Source organism: Vespula pensylvanica, chromosome 16 (genome assembly GCF_014466175.1).
Source record: "Vespula pensylvanica isolate Volc-1 chromosome 16, ASM1446617v1, whole genome shotgun sequence".
In the NCBI taxonomy this organism is placed as follows: Eukaryota; Metazoa; Arthropoda; class Insecta; order Hymenoptera; family Vespidae; genus Vespula; species Vespula pensylvanica.
The window spans coordinates 4,683,230-4,700,572 of record NC_057700.1 but is presented as its reverse complement, the minus strand read 5'-3'; the positions used below and the strand labels follow the sequence as shown (position 1 = coordinate 4,700,572).

Below are 17,343 nucleotides of genomic sequence, written 5' to 3'. Positions count from 1 at the left end.
CTTGCTTGAAATGGCCATCAATTTATTATTTTTTTTTATTTATCGTTAAAAAGGATAACATTTTTTTTTTTAACAATTGCAAGTAGTTGTGAACAAAAAATCTTCATAATTGTTGAGAAATTCTTACGGTTTTTTTTTATATAAATATTTATATAGTTTTTTATATAAATTATATAGTTCTTTTTTTAAACACAATTGTTTTATTATTGTTTCTCATTTTAGGAGGTAAAAAGAATTTTCGAAGATAACAATGTTTTTTGATTTCATTTTATTATTTTCAAAAAGTTAGCAGCTATCGACAAACTTTTAAAATAAATATTGTTATTTTTAATATAATTTATTATTATATTAATAAAAATTTTGATTTAAACAATGAAATAATTATTTTTCTACGTATTTATTCTTTTATATTCTTTTTATTGTTTCCTTCTTGTTTCTTTTTGTCTTCCAATTTCGCTTTTTCTATTCCTCTCTTCATCTCCTATGATTTTTTCTTTTAGTAATATTATTTCATATTATTAGAGTAAAACCTTATTTGCAAGCTTTTCGCAAATTGATTATAAAAATAACTATAGCAATTTTTGTCTCCAGTATATGTAAATCTTCACTAATTTCCAATTTTAAGGTGGATAAATTTTGTTTAAGGTGTTAAATCTTACATTTGAAAAAACAAAAGAGATATATTTCAATTATTTAAGCAAATAGCATTTATAATATATCTACATGACAACTAATATCTTGGTTTTATACTGCTCAAAAAAGAACAAAGTAATATTCATATTATCTTCATTTTATAAAGGTAGAAAAACATGAAGTTTTTAATAGACTAGAAATTTTTAATTTTAATTATAAATTATAAATTCTAATGAAGCAGAATGCAGCAGTAATGTTTTCAATCAGTTTTACTCTTCATATATATATGTACAAAAAACAAACTGTTAGTTAATGAGATTTTTCATGAAATGCTTGATCAAGTAATTGCTAATAGATGTGTTTTACATGATTTCTGAATTATACTGAATAATGAATTAATAAATTTCAGATTTTTTCTAAAAGGTCTATCATTAGTCTTGACTCTACTATATATATATAAAAGAAAAAACAAAATGAATCTAAGCTACATGAATCAATTAAAATAGATATTCAAAAAATATAAAAAGATAATAAGGAAAAGACGTGATAATCGAAATGATAAATTAAAAAAAATTTTATATTTATATTATTTAAATTTTTTATTCTAATCTCAATTTAAAAGGTTTGAAGATGATATATAAATTTTTTCGGATTTTTTCAAAAACGTTTACCTATTAAGAAATTAAAATAAGATGTTTTATTGTCAAATATAAATTATTCCTGTGTCTAGAATAAGAGTTGTTATACTCAGACTTAAATAATAGTATAGTAATATAAATAGCAGTTGATATATACTTGCTGATATTATATTAATAACTATTCTAATTACATTGTAAATCTGTAAATATTTTAAAAATCTAAATGGAATCATTAATATTGTTTGAGGAATGCGTGTATATGATTAACTTTTTTGGAAGAGAGACAATGAAAAGAAGTAAACAATTTCTAGAAACCAATCGTTTATTCAAAAATACATGAAGAATATATAAGAAGAATATATAAATACATGAATTAAATATATTACATAATACTTTTGTTTAAAGTATTTTCAAATATTTTCGATTGTAAGTTGGAATTTGTTAAAATTTTGAAAAGATTTTTTATATATACCCTGTACAATTTTTCTAATAAATAAAAATATCATTAAATAACAATATTTATTGTTTTTATATTTTTTATTGGAAACCTGTATTCTTTTACAATAAAGATTACCAATTACAAGAAAAGAAAAAATAGTTTCTATTAAATATACAGTTTCAAAGATATAATTTTTGAAGAGAGGTTATAAATAATAGTTAATAATATTAAATAATTTAACTTCATTCACATAATGTTTAATATTTTTACATATCATTCTAGATTGCATTTATACAGAAAGGAGTATAATATATTTAGTTTCAAATGAAATCAGGAATATTACTTTTAAGTGTATATTCCTATTTTGTACTTTTAACATAATATCAAGAATTCGATTCGATTCGCAATACTGTGACACAACTTTAGCAAAGAAGTAATCGAAATATATCAAAATTAATCCAAATCAAGAATATAGAAATATATTTTCAAATCTAACTATGAAATTAAGAATACATTCTTAGATTCAGGTTTAGAATCAATAAGAAAAAAAAGATAAAAGTATCTTTACTATGCAAGTACCTTTCTTGCAGATCTTTTGACATATGTGCTTTAGTTTACTGTTTAATATGCTGTAGTAAGCACTTATAAGAGCATTTATAAGCTACCAATAACTAACATATACGATATATGATATGAATATCATATTAATATAAATTTGACACAAAATACGATGTTTTCGAGACACCGTAATCCTATCGAAACACCCAATTAGAATCAACATTAATCAATACGAAATTGTTTAAATAGAAAGAATTTAATTTAATTTATATAAACACAAACCATGCGTATTCAGACAATAAAGTGTATCCTTTAAATTGCATCGATGATGCCGTTAAAATTTATGACGAGTATCCGCTCTATCTAACCCTTTTTGGTTAGAGTCTTGAGCATAGAAGAATTTTGTATGTTCAGACATGCCACCTACATCCGCATGCGCTTTATTCCAAAAAATCATCAGCCATATTGGTGTGTTGTATCGCTGTTCTCAATTATTTCAAAGACCACAAAGGTATTTGTTTCATCTGTTTAGAGATTTATTATTATTATTTTATATAAAATTAATAAATGCTGTTTCAAAATTTTTCTATACAAATTAATCTTTTATTTGGGATTTTATGTGACATCTATCGACAAAAAAAGTTTGGTTAATATTGCCACCTTGGCTTAGAAAATCATATCGTTAAAGAATATGTCATAAATAAGGATGTAGCATGTGCTCCATTGAGATTACTTAAATGATATGTCATATTTAATATCTTTGTTTATCTATTAAAGATAACTTTGTAATCATAGCATCTTAGAGAAAACTGCTTGTAACATGCTATTTCCACCGTCTGTTGTGCACTTTGTTATTTTATTTCATTCTTTTTGTGTTACATTTATTTTTAAAAAATAAAGTTTCATCCTTGGATTTTTAATAACACTTTTATGAATTTCTATTGTAACATCATTATATAAAACTATTTATTTTCTTTTTTTTATTGTATTATTCATTTTTTTATTGTACCTTTCCTTTCATAAAATTTCTTGTATATCTACCATATGACATCATCAGATTTAAAAAAAAATTTTGATTTATATAAATTTTATATTTTATGCTAGGTAATACAATATTTTCTTTATTATTCATACATTCAATAGGTATTTGTTTCTTTATTTATATATGCATACATTTATAGATATGTTAATATTTTTCGATAACAGAAATGATTTGTATGATTTTAAATTATATCTTTGTTATTACATAAACTACGTATTATTTTATTTTTTTTCTTTTAGCAAATAATTCGTCATGACGGATTCTATGAAGTTTGGTCCTGAATGGTACGTATTATATATAAAATAATATTTATCAATATTTATATTATTTAATATCAACACAGGATTTTTTATAATAAAACAATATCATTAAAAATAAATGTCAATGCTACATGAGTAAATATTTATATATTATACATATCTATGAAAATAGGTTGCGTAATCTCTCAGGAGAAAATTCTAATAGTAGTGGTACTAGTGGAAGTACCTCAACTTTAAGTACTCCTCGATATCAATTAGCGGAGCATAGATATGGACGAGAAGAGATGTTGGCTTTATTTGACCGTAATTATAAACCACCTGAACCATTGATAACATTTTCAACATTATATGTTGAAAAAACTCAACTTCCACTAGCTCTTATACAGATGACAGAAGATGAAACAGTAAGTCAAACCAGCAGATTTTTTATCTGAAATTAGAAAAACAATCCGATGTTAATTGCCAAACATTATAAATTTTATCTGTTAGGAATTAATGAAATATAAATATAATATCGATATAATATTGATATAATATATGATATAATATTATTATATATACGAAACTAATATAGCCTATATACATCTATATGTAATTTTTAGCGTATGTGGAATGGAGGCGTGACTAATATTGGAGGCCGTGGAAGAGGTGGAAGTGTAGATCGCGGAGGGAGAAGTAGAAATGGAAGAGGCAGTTTGTATTCTTCTCATTATTCTAGAGCAGTTGGTTTTGAGGATTCGGGTGAAGTAATTCGTATAGATTCAGGCCAGTCTTTTCAAGTATGTAATATATTCTTAAAAGAAATATTCATAAAGTCAGAAATAGAACTAGTTTTGTTAAATCTTCAATTATACATTTTGTATTGCTTTATATTATTAGGGAAGAAGTCGACCATTTGATAGATCTCAAAGCGAACGAGGTTGGTCAGAAAGAAATGGATCTTCTGATCCAATTGAATGGAATGGTTCTACTAGTCCTAGAAAAGAATTATCTCGTGGGACTAGCGGAAGTTCTCTCATGGAAAGCAATTGGCGAAGACATCGAAATGGCGGGGAAGATGATGATGGTTGGCGTAAATGGGGTAAGTAAATTTTTCCTATTTAAGAAACTTTCAGAATTATATGAATTTGTTCTTTGTTCGTAGGTAGAAATAGTTGGCGCGAAGGGGGCAGTATAGATAGGGATAGACTGGATAGAAATGAAGGTGATGGTGAAGAAAGTCGAAGCGGCGGCGGTGGTGGTGGTGGTGGTGGTGGTGGAAGGTGGGAATTCCGTGGAAGTCACAGATCTCCTCATGAAACAAACCATATTCCTCCACCTCGTACTGCGCGTACGTGGGAATCTAATCATCATGATAATCATGATAATCTTCCAGAATGGTGATTGGATATATTATATATTGCATTAAATTTGCTAGTACTCTATAAGTAATAGTATTAAATCTTTCTGACGTATGAAATAAAATTAAAGTTTTATTTACACATTAGGGCGACTGAAAATCCTAGTGAAAGTGGAGGACGATTTGATGCTTCAGGGGCATTTCATGGGGGAATGTATTCAGATGATGACGATGAAGGAATTACTAGCGTACGTAATTCTCAAGAGTTAAGGACTCGACGTGTCTCTGAAGGAAATGCTTCCATTACATCCAAGTCTGTTAGTAAGTCTGTGTCATATGGCACAGGTCAGGGACAAGTAGAAAATCGCCATCATACAAATAATTCTACTGGTACAAAGCATAGGGAAAAATCAAAATCTGTTCGTCTACCGGAAGAAAAAGATAATGCTACAGAAAGAGACATTAGTAATTCTCCAAGTAAAGTAGTACTTTCAATATCTAACAATACTTCAGCAAAGAATTTATCATCTACATCTTCATCTGCTTCACTTACTATGACAAATGTAAATACAAATAATATTGAAAGTGATAAAACTCAACCAAATGATGCAGATAATAAATGTTCAAATGTGATACATGATAGAGGAACTGTAGAACCAGAAGTTAATAAGGATATAGTAGTGTCTACTGTGAATAGACAAGTATCCGTACAAACCGAAACACAAAAGGTTACACATGATTCAGTAATAGACGATGTAAAGAAATCTGAAGATGATCTAGATAGAATGAAGGAAGAAGCTGATGCTTTAGTAGCCAAATTGATGGCTGACGAAGAAAGCCATAGAGAAAAAGCTGCAACTATATCTCCATCCATGAGCAATCAACAAACATCTTCGAATGTACAAGAAAAATGGTTTTATCGTGATCCACAAGGTGAAGTACAAGGTCCATTTTTGGCAAGTGAAATGGCTGAATGGTGCAAGGCTGGATACTTTACTGCGGGGTTAATGGTAAGAAGGACTTGTGATGAGAGATATACTACTTTAGGGGAGTTAAAGAAAATTTGTGGAAGAGTGCCATTTATTCCAGGGCCATCCATTCCTCCCTTAAAGGTAAATATTGTTTGTTCAATATTTTTAAGAGTTATGTTTTAAATGAAGAATCTATACGTACGTTCGCGCGTAATGTTTCATGTAAATATTGCCACGAAATTTAAAAAACAAATGTCACAAATCAAATTTTTAATTTTTTTTTATGTATAATTTTGTAGTATCAAAATTTTATTATATCTTTTTTTTTTCTAATGTGTATAAAGAATATCTTTATTATTTAAAATTAAAAAATAATTTTGCTATCTGTAAAATTTATCGCATAATAATAAAAGAAGAAATTCGGAGATTGTACATGAATTGTGAATATGTAAAGAAACAGAAACTAAAGTGCAAAATGAATTATTAATTACATAATCAAAAACATATAATGCTTCATTGTATGGCAGTAATTATTTTTTAATAAATTTTAATTATAGTTTTAATCTATTAAAGTCAAATACAAAGTAAATTGGATAAATAAATCTGTATTGTATATATAAATTATATCGTGTATGTACCTACATTGCTTAGAAAAATAATGTTTAAGGAAAAATGTAAATCTTTACATTAGATAAATGTCGTAAAACTCTTAAAATCAAATTTCATCAACTTTTAAAACAGAAAATACAAGAAAATAAATTTTCACTTCTGAAGTTTGTAGATGTCATAATAATCCTGTAATTATTTGTACATATATATATACATACATATATATATATATATATATATATATATGTATATATATATATATATATATGGTTTTCTATCGAAAATGCTTGAACTTTAAATTTCAATAAAACAAGTTATATTTGTGACATTGCAATATTTTTTATTTTATTTTAAAATATATTCAATACCAATTATGTACGAAAAATTAACTAAGTGGTCAATGTGACTTTTGTGTATAGTGGTATGCATCCTGATAGTGCTATTTTTAATAACATTCCCGCATAAGTGATTTCATAAGTGAATTTCATCATTAACGCGAATGATATGAGCCTGTAAGCCATCTATTATCAAATATTGGACATACTGACTGAAAAATTCAAAGAATTCGAAAGATGTTATTCTTTTGAAATAGTGACGTTAATTGGCCAGTGAGATCGTGTGGTCTAATGCCTTGAAATTATTTTTGTGAACATTAAATCTATGATTTATGTCAAAAATAGCGAAATAACGAATTACAAGCCAACATTACTCGCATCATTGATGAAATTGGTCCATCAGAATACACGATATCATACAGAGCTTAGATGACCACTTAGCCGATATTATTTTTCATACGTAATGGTATTGAATGTACTTTACAATTAAATAAAAAATATTACAATATCACGAATATAATCTTTTTTTATTTAAATTTAAAGTTCGGGCATCCTTAATGAAATACATCACATGCACAACACACACACGTATACACATACATGCATGTATGCACGCACATTTATACTATTTTTTAAAGTGAAGATCGCATCACAGTAGGTCGCAATGGAAATAAATACATCTATAATTATATTTTCGTATAAAAAAAGTTATGATTTAATTAAAAATAATCGTATTATTCTCTATATCTTTAGATATATGAAAAATAAGAATACAAGAATACTAATGTTGATAAATTGTATACGAAGAATATATAGTACTAAAAATTTTGTTTAAAATATTTGTTTCTCAAATAAGAAAATCTGAACATTCGTTGCAACATTTGCATAGAACACTGTATATTCAACTTGTATATTACATCACATATAGATAATTATTATTTAAATAATGTAATGAAAACAAGATTCCTTATCTTAAATTTGCTAAGCTAATCAAATCTCTGTTTTCAGTTATCCGAACCAGTAATACCATCTGTTCCTAGTACAGTACCTGCAGGTATAACTGCTACTACTTTACCAAAGTCTGGAATAGAAGATCCTTTACTTTTACTTCAGTATCAACATATGCGTTTATTACAAAATCAACAAATATTGTTAAGACAAATGAGAACATCGGCTATAGCTAAACTTTCTCAGTCTGAACATTGGGCAACTTTAAGCCCTATCGAACAAAACCAGTTAATACTCCAATATGTTATTCAGGACTCTGAAATACCAGATATGCCAATTTCTACAAATCCATTTGTGCCTCATCTTACACCATCACCATCAAATCCTGTTATGCAGTTATTCAATCAAATGCAACAGGTTAATAAAATATTTATTATTGTACGTTTATATGTATGTTAATGTTATGTGAATAAAATATTTGCATGGTATTGTAACTATGACAGGCAAAGGTACAACCCGAACCTCATCTACCATCTAGTTCACAAACCAACACTGCAGGACATTCTGGTCAGATTGATCCTATACAGCAACTCATTCAACAAATGGGTGGTATCCAAAACGTACCTACAATTTCACAACCAAATTTAAATTCTGCTTCATCTCAAGAAGATAATCCTATAAAATCATTGCTACGACAGCTTAATGTTAATGCAACCGGACATCCACAAACATCTCATATCGATACTGTTTGGCCACATTCACCTCCACAGATAACTCCACAATTCAATGCTCAAAACTGGTTGACACAGGTGTGTTTCTATATTTTGAATCGCATGTATAATGTGTACAGTTTTATTTAGAATATTTATATCACAGGTGGGACCTATACCTGCAGTACCACCTGGACAATTACCTACTACACTTTGGAATTTGCACACTAAAGAAATAAAAACGGAACAACAAATACTAGTAAGTATCTTTACTATGGAACGATTCTTATTACTTATTATAATGTATAATAAAAACTATCAAATGTTTGGGTATAAAATGTTTTTTTTAGGAAGAACAGAATCTTAAATTGCAAGAGCAAAGAAAAAAAGAAGAATTGAGAAAACAAGAAGAATTACAAAGACAAGCTGAAGAAGAGAAAGCTAAAAGAAAGCAGGAAGAAGAACAAGTTAGACAAGCAGAGGAGGCAAAACGAAAAGAAGAAGAAAGAAAAAAAAAGGAAGAAGATAAAAAACGAAAAGAAGAAGAAAAGCGGAAACAGGAAGAAGAACAAAAGAAAAAGGAAGAGAAAAAACGTAAAGAAGAAGAGAAGAAGAAAAGAGAGGAAGAAAAACGGAAACAGGAAGAGGAAAATATTAAGAGAAAGCAGGAAGAAGAAAAAAGAAAACGGGAGGAAATTAAAAAACAAGAAGAAAAACATAAGAAGGAAGAAGAAAAAAAGAAAAAATTAGAAGAGGAACAAAGAAAACAAGAAGAAGAAAGAATCAAGTATATTAATTTTATAACGCATTCTTATTGTATATATGAATTGCCGTTTAATGCAAAAAATATTACTGGATAATGACGGATGAAGTAAAACTTTTGTAAAATACAATAATATCAATGAATGTTACATTTCTTACGTATAAGCCACTGTAAAGTCATTCGACATATGATAACGTTCTCTTCCGAAAATCAAGATACATAATCATTTTATCTGATATTTTTTTGATTTGCACTACTTTTACATCGAACTTACCTATGAACGTTTCTTGTTTGTTCAGTTATCATATCAAGAAACTCATAGGTTGCAGAATGAAGGTTAAATTAACAAGATGTGATAAACCGGATCGGCAAAAAATTAACTTACACCAGTTTTGCATTAAACGATTTATATTATTCTTTTTTATACAATAATTTAATTTTATTATTGTTATTTCAGAAAAGAAACTGAAGCACGCAAGCTGCTCGAAGCTGAAGAACAGGCACGACGTACCGAACAAAGGCGTCGAGAAGCGGAAGCTCTTCGTAAACTTCAAGAAAGAAGTAAAGCACCATGGGCTCAAGCACCTCGTACACCGGCTCCTACAACTCATGCTTCACTTGCAGAAATTCAGAGGCTGGAACGAGAGAAAAAAGCTGTAATTAACTGTTTATTAATAAATATTATAATTTTATAATATTAAAAACTGTTTATTATTAATTATTATAATTTTAGTAATACTTTTTTCTTAATAATTTTAATTATTATAGGAGGAGCAACGGTATCAACAATTAATGCAACAGCAATTAGCACAACAAAAAGCTGTAGAGGCAGTGCAAGAAGCAGCAGCGACAGATTCATCCAAACGGTTACAGTTTAAATGGGCAGAAAAAGCCACATCTTCTAATAAAGCTCTTCAAGTGAAAAGTCTTACGCAAATTCAACAAGAAGAGCAAGAACGCATTGCTAAGGTAAACATGTACATATATTCAATATTTAATATTACAAACCATTCAAATTATTTTTATGCAAAGTAATCGTTAAACAAATGATATTTCACATATTATTATTTATATATATATATATAACATTTATATAATAATATATAAAACATACTATATAAGGTAAGTGTAAAGTTTTATTAATGTTAGCACACATGGAAGATATTTCATATATTATAAAATATTATTATATTGATTAAACTTGTAGCAACAAGAAAAAGAAAGACATGAAAAAGTAGTACAAAAAGAGTCGGCTAATGTTCTTCCTAATGCTGGTATATGGGGCACAGCATCACAATGTCTGAATTGGACTAATTCTAGCTCGTCCAGTAACAGTCAAGCTTGGTCTACTAATACTAGTACTAGCGGTTTTTGGGATGATCCTACAACTATGAGATCATCTCTTACTACTAAACAGACAACAAAACCAGCAACAACAAAATCTACTTCTAATCAACAGCCTCAACAACAACAGAATAATAAATCAACTAAAAATAAAGTAAAAAAAGAAGAGGAGCTAGTAAAAAAATTATTCGAACAAAATACTGCCAAGCTTGACGACTTTACACAATGGTGCAACAAAGCTTTAAGTGGTATACAAGCTTCTGTCGACAGTGAGTAATAGATCATTTCGTAACTATTAATTTTTTTATTTCTATTTGTTTTTATATGTATAATTTGTATATTTAGTCCCTACATTTGTTGGTTTCTTACGGGATATTGAGTCACCATATGAAGTAAAAGAATATGTACGTGTATATCTTGGCGATAGTAAGCAAAGCACTGAATTTGCAAAGCAATTTTTAGAAAAAAGAAGTAAATGGCGTTCAGCGCAGAGACCTCAAGCTCAGGTAGATAATTTGTGCAAACCTGCACCAGCTGTAAATCCAAATGCTCCTACTGAATTTCAGGAAGTTAAGGTATTTTTGACAGGCATTACTTCTATTATGAACGTCTTAAAACGTTTAAATATTTTTTATACATGATTGTTTTGTGATAGGGAAAATCTAAGAAACCCAAGAAAGGAAAAATGTTTAAAGTGGACAATAGGATCCTCGGCTTTAGTGTAACTGCAGCACCTGATCGTATAAATGTGGGAGATCGCGACTACGGAGAAGATGTTTAAGCGCATTCCGTGCTATTATTACTGAAATTGAGGAAATTATGCAGCGCTCAATTCATCAAATGGTTCGTTATTTATTTATTGTAGATCATACAAAAGGTTCGAAAGATTCCATTGTGAGTATAATCAATTCATAAAGCATAACCAATTTTTCTGTAAAAATAATATTTACTAGAATTGATTTTAATTAATTTTATTCCATAATGGGAACCTTATGAATCTGTATGGCGTAGCATTATTATTTCTTTATTTGATTGAAGCTAGATTGTGTATCTAATTATACCCATTGTATATACTGTTTAACAATTTATTAAATAATTTGAAAATGTTTTGCTTTAGATATGCGACATCTAACATTGAAAAAATTTTATAAAATTTCATCATCATCATTTTAGTACATAGACGAAATACAAAGAATTTATGTCAATCGATAACTTGTATACATAGAAACATCGCAGTCGATAGCAATATGTGCTTGTAAAGGTATTAAACGATGAATTTAACATTGTTAAAACTTATTTAAAATCATGGAAAAAAAAATATATATATATATATAACCACCCACCCATCCACACACACACAAATACACACACACACACACACATATATATATATATCATCTTTGTACAGAGCACAGCATAATGTGCATCAGTGTTAAGCAATCGAGCATGTCGTATATATGAATCCTATGGATTTCTTACTTTTTAGAAAATATCATAAAAATTCTGCTTTACATTATATTTCATAAACCGTTAAAAAAAAAAAAAAAAAAAAAAAAAAAAAAACAGTAAGTCGCACTTTTTCTGCAGTAAAGAAATTTTTCGTATGATAATAAATATAACTATACTATCGTAAGAAAATGTTACATGTAATATTGCATTGTTTCTAAATAATAAATGAATGAATGAAAAGTTGCAAGCAAGATTGCTCTTGCTGTGCTTCGCATACTAACCTGTATAATAGTAACTTATATTATGTTTATAAATACGGCAGTGTTTTCTTTTTTGTTTTTCTTTTTTTAGAAATATTGATATACAACTTCGTATTATCTGGAGAATAAGAATTCTTTATCATTTTATAAGTTCTAGGAACTAATCATTTGTATTTGTAACTGCAGTGAAAATAATGTACAAAACAATAAAATTCAAATATTTGTTAATAATTTTGCAAGACATTATCGAAAATATAAGAAATAATAATAATAATAATAATAATAATAATAATAATAATAATAATAATAATAATAATAAATAATGATGCATGTCTATGTATGGATCTTACCAACATGATTTTTTTATTTTTTGCTTTCAATCAAATGTCTAGCATTATGGAATCGTTACAGGATTGAATTAATATATTAAAATAAAATTAAATAATTTCGTAAAGTTTTACTTGTAATCATAAATGTTATGCTGAAAAATTCATCTATCTGATTTCATGATGCATAAATATTCTTAGCCTTTTAATTTTTTGTTTCTAATTAAATTTGTAGATTGATAACATGGCACGGATACTCTACCCTTTGCGCGGAATGTTACAACAGATCTGACCGCTCATAATATTATAATGATTGTTAATTAAGGTTCATTGGTTTTCTCTTAGAATTTATACAAAATGGTTTTAGGAGAATTCCATTGACCCTTATATGAAAGATTTATGTATAAATAGATAAATGTACAGTAATACAATGATGATTAGGCAGAAACAGATAATTGATATTGTATCAATATTATTGTATCTAATGGACAACATATTAAAATAAATATTACTATATTTTCAATTGGATAGTTTTGTTTTTGGTTTCATATATTATACATGATTTTTAAAATTTGTATTCTTGGATATACTGATTCTTCATATTTACAATGAATTTGTTAAAAATTTATATTTATTTACATTTGAATAACGTTGTTTTGAATAAAATTTATATAATTTTACTTATATTGATAAGTTAATAGAAAAAAAAGTTTGAATACAAAATATAGACATTGCATAATAATAGATTTTACATAAAAATTCTGTTGCTGCATCATCTTTTACTGATAAGATAAAGGTCATAAAAAGGAAAACATTATATAAGACATTGTATAATTCATATTCTTTTCTTAAACATTAATAATAACTATACTTTGGATATATTATTTTTATTGATTACTTATAAAGTTTCGGATTTATTTCATAAATATTTTTAACAATAATATATAATTATAAAAGTATTTAAAAATATTTAAACACATAGTAAGTATGGAAAGTATTCGTTGCTTATAATTTTCTATAAATGCGTATTTCTTTGTCATGTTTTATACTTTTTCACAAGGTGATATAAAAGATAATAAATTACGATATATTTTAACTATTAAATATAATGAAGATAAATCAACAAAAATAATAATTTAAAAGAAAAAATAGATAATTTTGTAAATGCATCATTGATTTCTATTTATAATATGAGAAACGAATAATTTAATATCTTCTTCTATCATAAAAAATTTACACACATTAAAATTACACACACACAGACACAAACTGTGCGTATAAAACCATATATACACATAACACTTAAGGCAGATTTACAAAATTATATACAATTTCTTCTGATAAGCTATTATTTTCTTATATTTAATTTCATTAAATTTACTAGTTAAGATACATATATTAATTATAATTATGTAATATTTTATAAACAAAATATAGAATGTTATAAAGAAATATGCGTTCATATAAAATTCTAATAAATATAAAAAATACTTTATACACACAGCTTTTGTATATATAAAAGGTGTAGTGATATAGAAAAACAATTTAGTTCAAATGGTCCAAAAAAGATTTATGTTTTCTTGATAAATCATAAATAATCGATAAAGTCATTGAATAAATTTTATTAAAGATTTCCTCTTTTTTTTATTACTTTCTTTCCTTTGATGATGCTATATGTTTTCCTTTATAGTCCTTTACAATGTCAATATACTGAAAATACATTGAATGATATATGCTTCAATCTAACTATAAATATATATAAAATTTTATATCTTACCTCTCTAGGAACCATATATTCTAAAATTTTTAATATGATATAACACAGTGATACAACTAGTAGATATGGTAATACACCACTCTGAATATAACTAGTTAATTGTTGACCTAAATTTTTCTTTGCTTCATTGGAGACTAAATTGTAAACAATTTCAGTTCTTTTACTGATACTGAACCAATTATAAAATAAACTTATTCTTCTATGCACGTCAAATGGATGACTTATATTTCCTTTCATATAGTCAGACATAGCTTGTTCTAATCCTTTAATAAGATCTGGTACTGTTGGTTCCACCAAATAAATCAAATCTGGAGGTAACACTTCAGGTATTCCTCCAACTTTAGTAGATACGACTTGTAAACTAGATAGAAAACAAAAAAAAAAGAAAAAATAATATAAAAGCAATGTTTTTATAATTTTTATGTATATCTTTAAAAAATACATACCCACAAGAAGCAGCTTCAACAATTGCCATACAATAAGCTTCTGTGAGACTGGTATTTAAAAATATATGACCTTTATTTAAAACATGTTTGACCTGAGCATGTTCCAAACTTCCAAGCAATGTAACTCTGTGCTGTAATAAATTTCTTTCTCGTATTTCTTCTATAAGCCATCGTTTTGGACCATCTCCTCCAATTAAGAAATTTACTTTTTTATGTCGCGAACATATTTCTGGTATTACATGAGCTAGAAGATCTACACCTTTTCGATATACTAATCGTGATACTACTACTATAGTAACTGTGAAAGCAATGATCAAAGAATTTATGTTATATCAATTAATTATGTATAACAATACATAATTTAATAAAATAATAATAAAATAGTAACACTTACTGAAATCATTACTTCGTTTGTTAATATCTGGTGTGAAAAGCATGGTATCCACAGCATTTGGAATAACAGATACTTTTTCTTTATGAACTTTTGCTCGCAAAACAGTATTTTCTTTTCCTATATGCGATACACATATACAATGATTACAATCTGCTAAAGAAATCTCTAAAAACTTATTTGTTAAAATAGCAGATGCATCTGCAAAACCAAACAATGAATGATCTGTGAATACTGTCTGAAAAAGAAAATGTATTTATTTTAATAATATTTTAATAATACTCTATAAATAAATATAACAGAAATTGCTATAATAAATTTGTATATTACCTTTAACCCCATTAATCTGCCAATTAACATTCCTTCGTGTGCTAAGGCAGAAAATGCAGAGTGTCCATGTATTATTTCTATTTCTTCTCTAATGAGTATATATCGAATTAGAGGAATAGAACATATCATTGTTGGCAAAATACATTGATTATAAAATACTTTGACTGGAATATAATATACCTTTAATGTAAAAGAAAAATGAAGTTTGAAAAGGTCACTAAAAGTATTTCGAAACCTTACAGATATAAAGTTATACCTTTAATCCATTGGTCATATAACGTATTCCAATTCGATCTTTATACGAATGTGTTAATACCACAACCTTATGTCCTCGTTCTAATAAACATTGTGACAAATTAAATATATGCTCTTCAACACCACCCATATTGGGATAGAAAAAGTCAGATACCATGCTGCAAAATTTTATACTGATAAATACTTGTCTACGCATAAAGCAAAAAATCTTTAACAAAATTATTATTTTATTTATTTTTTACAATAGAAATTGGATACAAACCATATTTTATGTTGTAAATTCATCATCACTGCTTCTCTACAATCGTTTTATTTATATTATCTTTGGAAATATTTTATAGGTTAATTTTCTTTATTACCACATCCGTGCATTTCACGTCGCTATCAATTTGACTGATATGATATTGCATTTACTTTATATTATTATATCTACTTTTTTTTATTATTACACAATTCTTTATGTATTTGAACAGTTTTTTTAATTGTGTGATCACAGATTAATTAATTTTAAATAAAGTAGTAAATAAGTTACATCAAACATTATATTCTTGCTTATAAAATATTACGTAATTATAATTATGTTTTTTTAATTCATTGATGCAAAATTACATTAGATTTTTAAGATTTTTAAGAACGAATGTATAATATAAATAAGTAAAAAGATATTGCTGCGTGTACATAACAAGTAATAACCAGATATTTAAAACTAAAAATCTAAAATTGAAATTTATTCTGATTCTTAAATCTTATTGCAATGATTAAATCATATCTTTTGGATAATTTTTATTAAAAGTTATGAAGGTTACGGGAAGTTTTGTTGAATTTTATTGCATGTATTTCATAGAACAAAACTCAATTCTGATTTACAAATCGTACCCAGTAGTTACTACGTATTTTTGTCACTGTACGGTTTTGGCGCTATTGTTATCAACACGGAAATTTCAAATGTGTTTCATTGCTCTTCCGTTATAAAACTTTTTATTTTATCAACATCAGTATATCCAATATATAGATGTGAGTTGTATATTTCATTTTAATTTATTACTTTGAAAAGACAAATAAGCTATAGATTTTTAAACAATTAATTCTATAATGAATAAATTTAGTTAGATACATATCATTGATCATAATCTATCAGTATAATTATCATTCAAAATAACATAATGTTTATCGCGGGTTATTTATTAATGATTCAATTTTATTGTTATTTTTATTGCAATAAAAATATCAGTTTTATTGTGACACAGTTAATATCTTTATTCACTCGACATACATCTCATCTCTTTCAATTATTTCTAATGATTCTCCTTTCGTGCTTTCAGCTATTTTGGCATGTCATCTTCTAATTATTTTAAACAATTGCGCAGGCGGCAAATTTAAATAGTTCTATACTTGGTTTTTCTTTCAAAGCTAATTTTTGTGCATTACTTTTTTTAGGCCATTTTAAACACAGTTGTCTTTTTATATTGTCTGTTATTTTTGACTCGACGTTATTTCGAAATATTATTCAATTTATACAT

General features: G+C 26.8%; 2 protein-coding genes across 4 annotated transcripts; one reads left to right on the top strand and one right to left on the bottom strand.

The window, feature by feature from the left end:
- The first annotated feature begins 2,660 nt into the window (after positions 1–2,660).
- Positions 2,661–13,147, top strand: LOC122634973 (GIGYF family protein Gyf-like). Of its 2 annotated transcripts, none has more exons than XM_043824574.1 (16): positions 2,661–2,779; positions 3,550–3,594; positions 3,743–3,974; positions 4,173–4,349; positions 4,450–4,651; positions 4,715–4,949; positions 5,058–5,919; positions 7,833–8,189; positions 8,276–8,581; positions 8,649–8,741; positions 8,833–9,269; positions 9,703–9,901; positions 10,014–10,214; positions 10,453–10,858; positions 10,935–11,164; positions 11,245–13,147. In XM_043824574.1, the coding sequence occupies exons 2-16, from the start codon at positions 3,563–3,565 to the stop codon at positions 11,368–11,370; spliced, it is 4,095 nt and encodes a 1,364-aa protein (XP_043680509.1). In that variant the 5' UTR covers positions 2,661–2,779; positions 3,550–3,562; the 3' UTR covers positions 11,371–13,147. The 2 variants fall into 2 exon arrangements, with proteins under 2 accessions (XP_043680509.1, XP_043680508.1); XM_043824573.1 differs by having other exon boundaries at positions 2,662–2,779; positions 5,058–6,021.
- Positions 13,148–14,197: 1,050 nt separating this feature from the next.
- Positions 14,198–16,496, bottom strand: LOC122634978 (phosphatidylinositol N-acetylglucosaminyltransferase subunit A). 2 transcript variants are annotated; one of them, XM_043824588.1, is made up of 7 exons: positions 16,086–16,496; positions 15,825–15,981; positions 15,569–15,748; positions 15,242–15,476; positions 14,848–15,145; positions 14,402–14,762; positions 14,198–14,334 (listed from the first exon to the last, which is right to left on the bottom strand). In XM_043824588.1, the coding sequence occupies exons 1-7, from the start codon at positions 16,109–16,111 to the stop codon at positions 14,272–14,274; spliced, it is 1,320 nt and encodes a 439-aa protein (XP_043680523.1). In that variant the 5' UTR covers positions 16,112–16,496; the 3' UTR covers positions 14,198–14,271. The 2 variants fall into 2 exon arrangements, with proteins under 2 accessions (XP_043680523.1, XP_043680524.1); XM_043824589.1 differs by lacking the exon at positions 16,086–16,496 and having other exon boundaries at positions 15,569–15,732; positions 15,825–15,966.
- Positions 16,497–17,343: the final 847 nt, after the last annotated feature.

Excerpts from the sequence above, each read along its gene's own strand:
- LOC122634978 (XM_043824588.1), bottom strand. The coding sequence starts at position 16,111 with ATGATGAATTTACAACATAAAATATG. Across the intron at positions 14,763-14,847 it reads GTTGAAGCTGCTTCTTGTGG|TTTACAAGTCGTATCTACTA; the intron begins GTATGTATTTTT and ends TTTTCTATCTAG. Across the intron at positions 14,335-14,401 it reads AATATATGGTTCCTAGAGAG|TATATTGACATTGTAAAGGA; the intron begins GTAAGATATAAA and ends ATGTATTTTCAG.
- LOC122634973 (XM_043824573.1), top strand. The coding sequence starts at position 3,563 with ATGACGGATTCTATGAAGTTTGGTCCTGAATG. Across the intron at positions 4,652-4,714 it reads TGATGGTTGGCGTAAATGGG|GTAGAAATAGTTGGCGCGAA; the intron begins GTAAGTAAATTT and ends CTTTGTTCGTAG. Across the intron at positions 8,742-8,832 it reads AAACGGAACAACAAATACTA|GAAGAACAGAATCTTAAATT; the intron begins GTAAGTATCTTT and ends TGTTTTTTTTAG.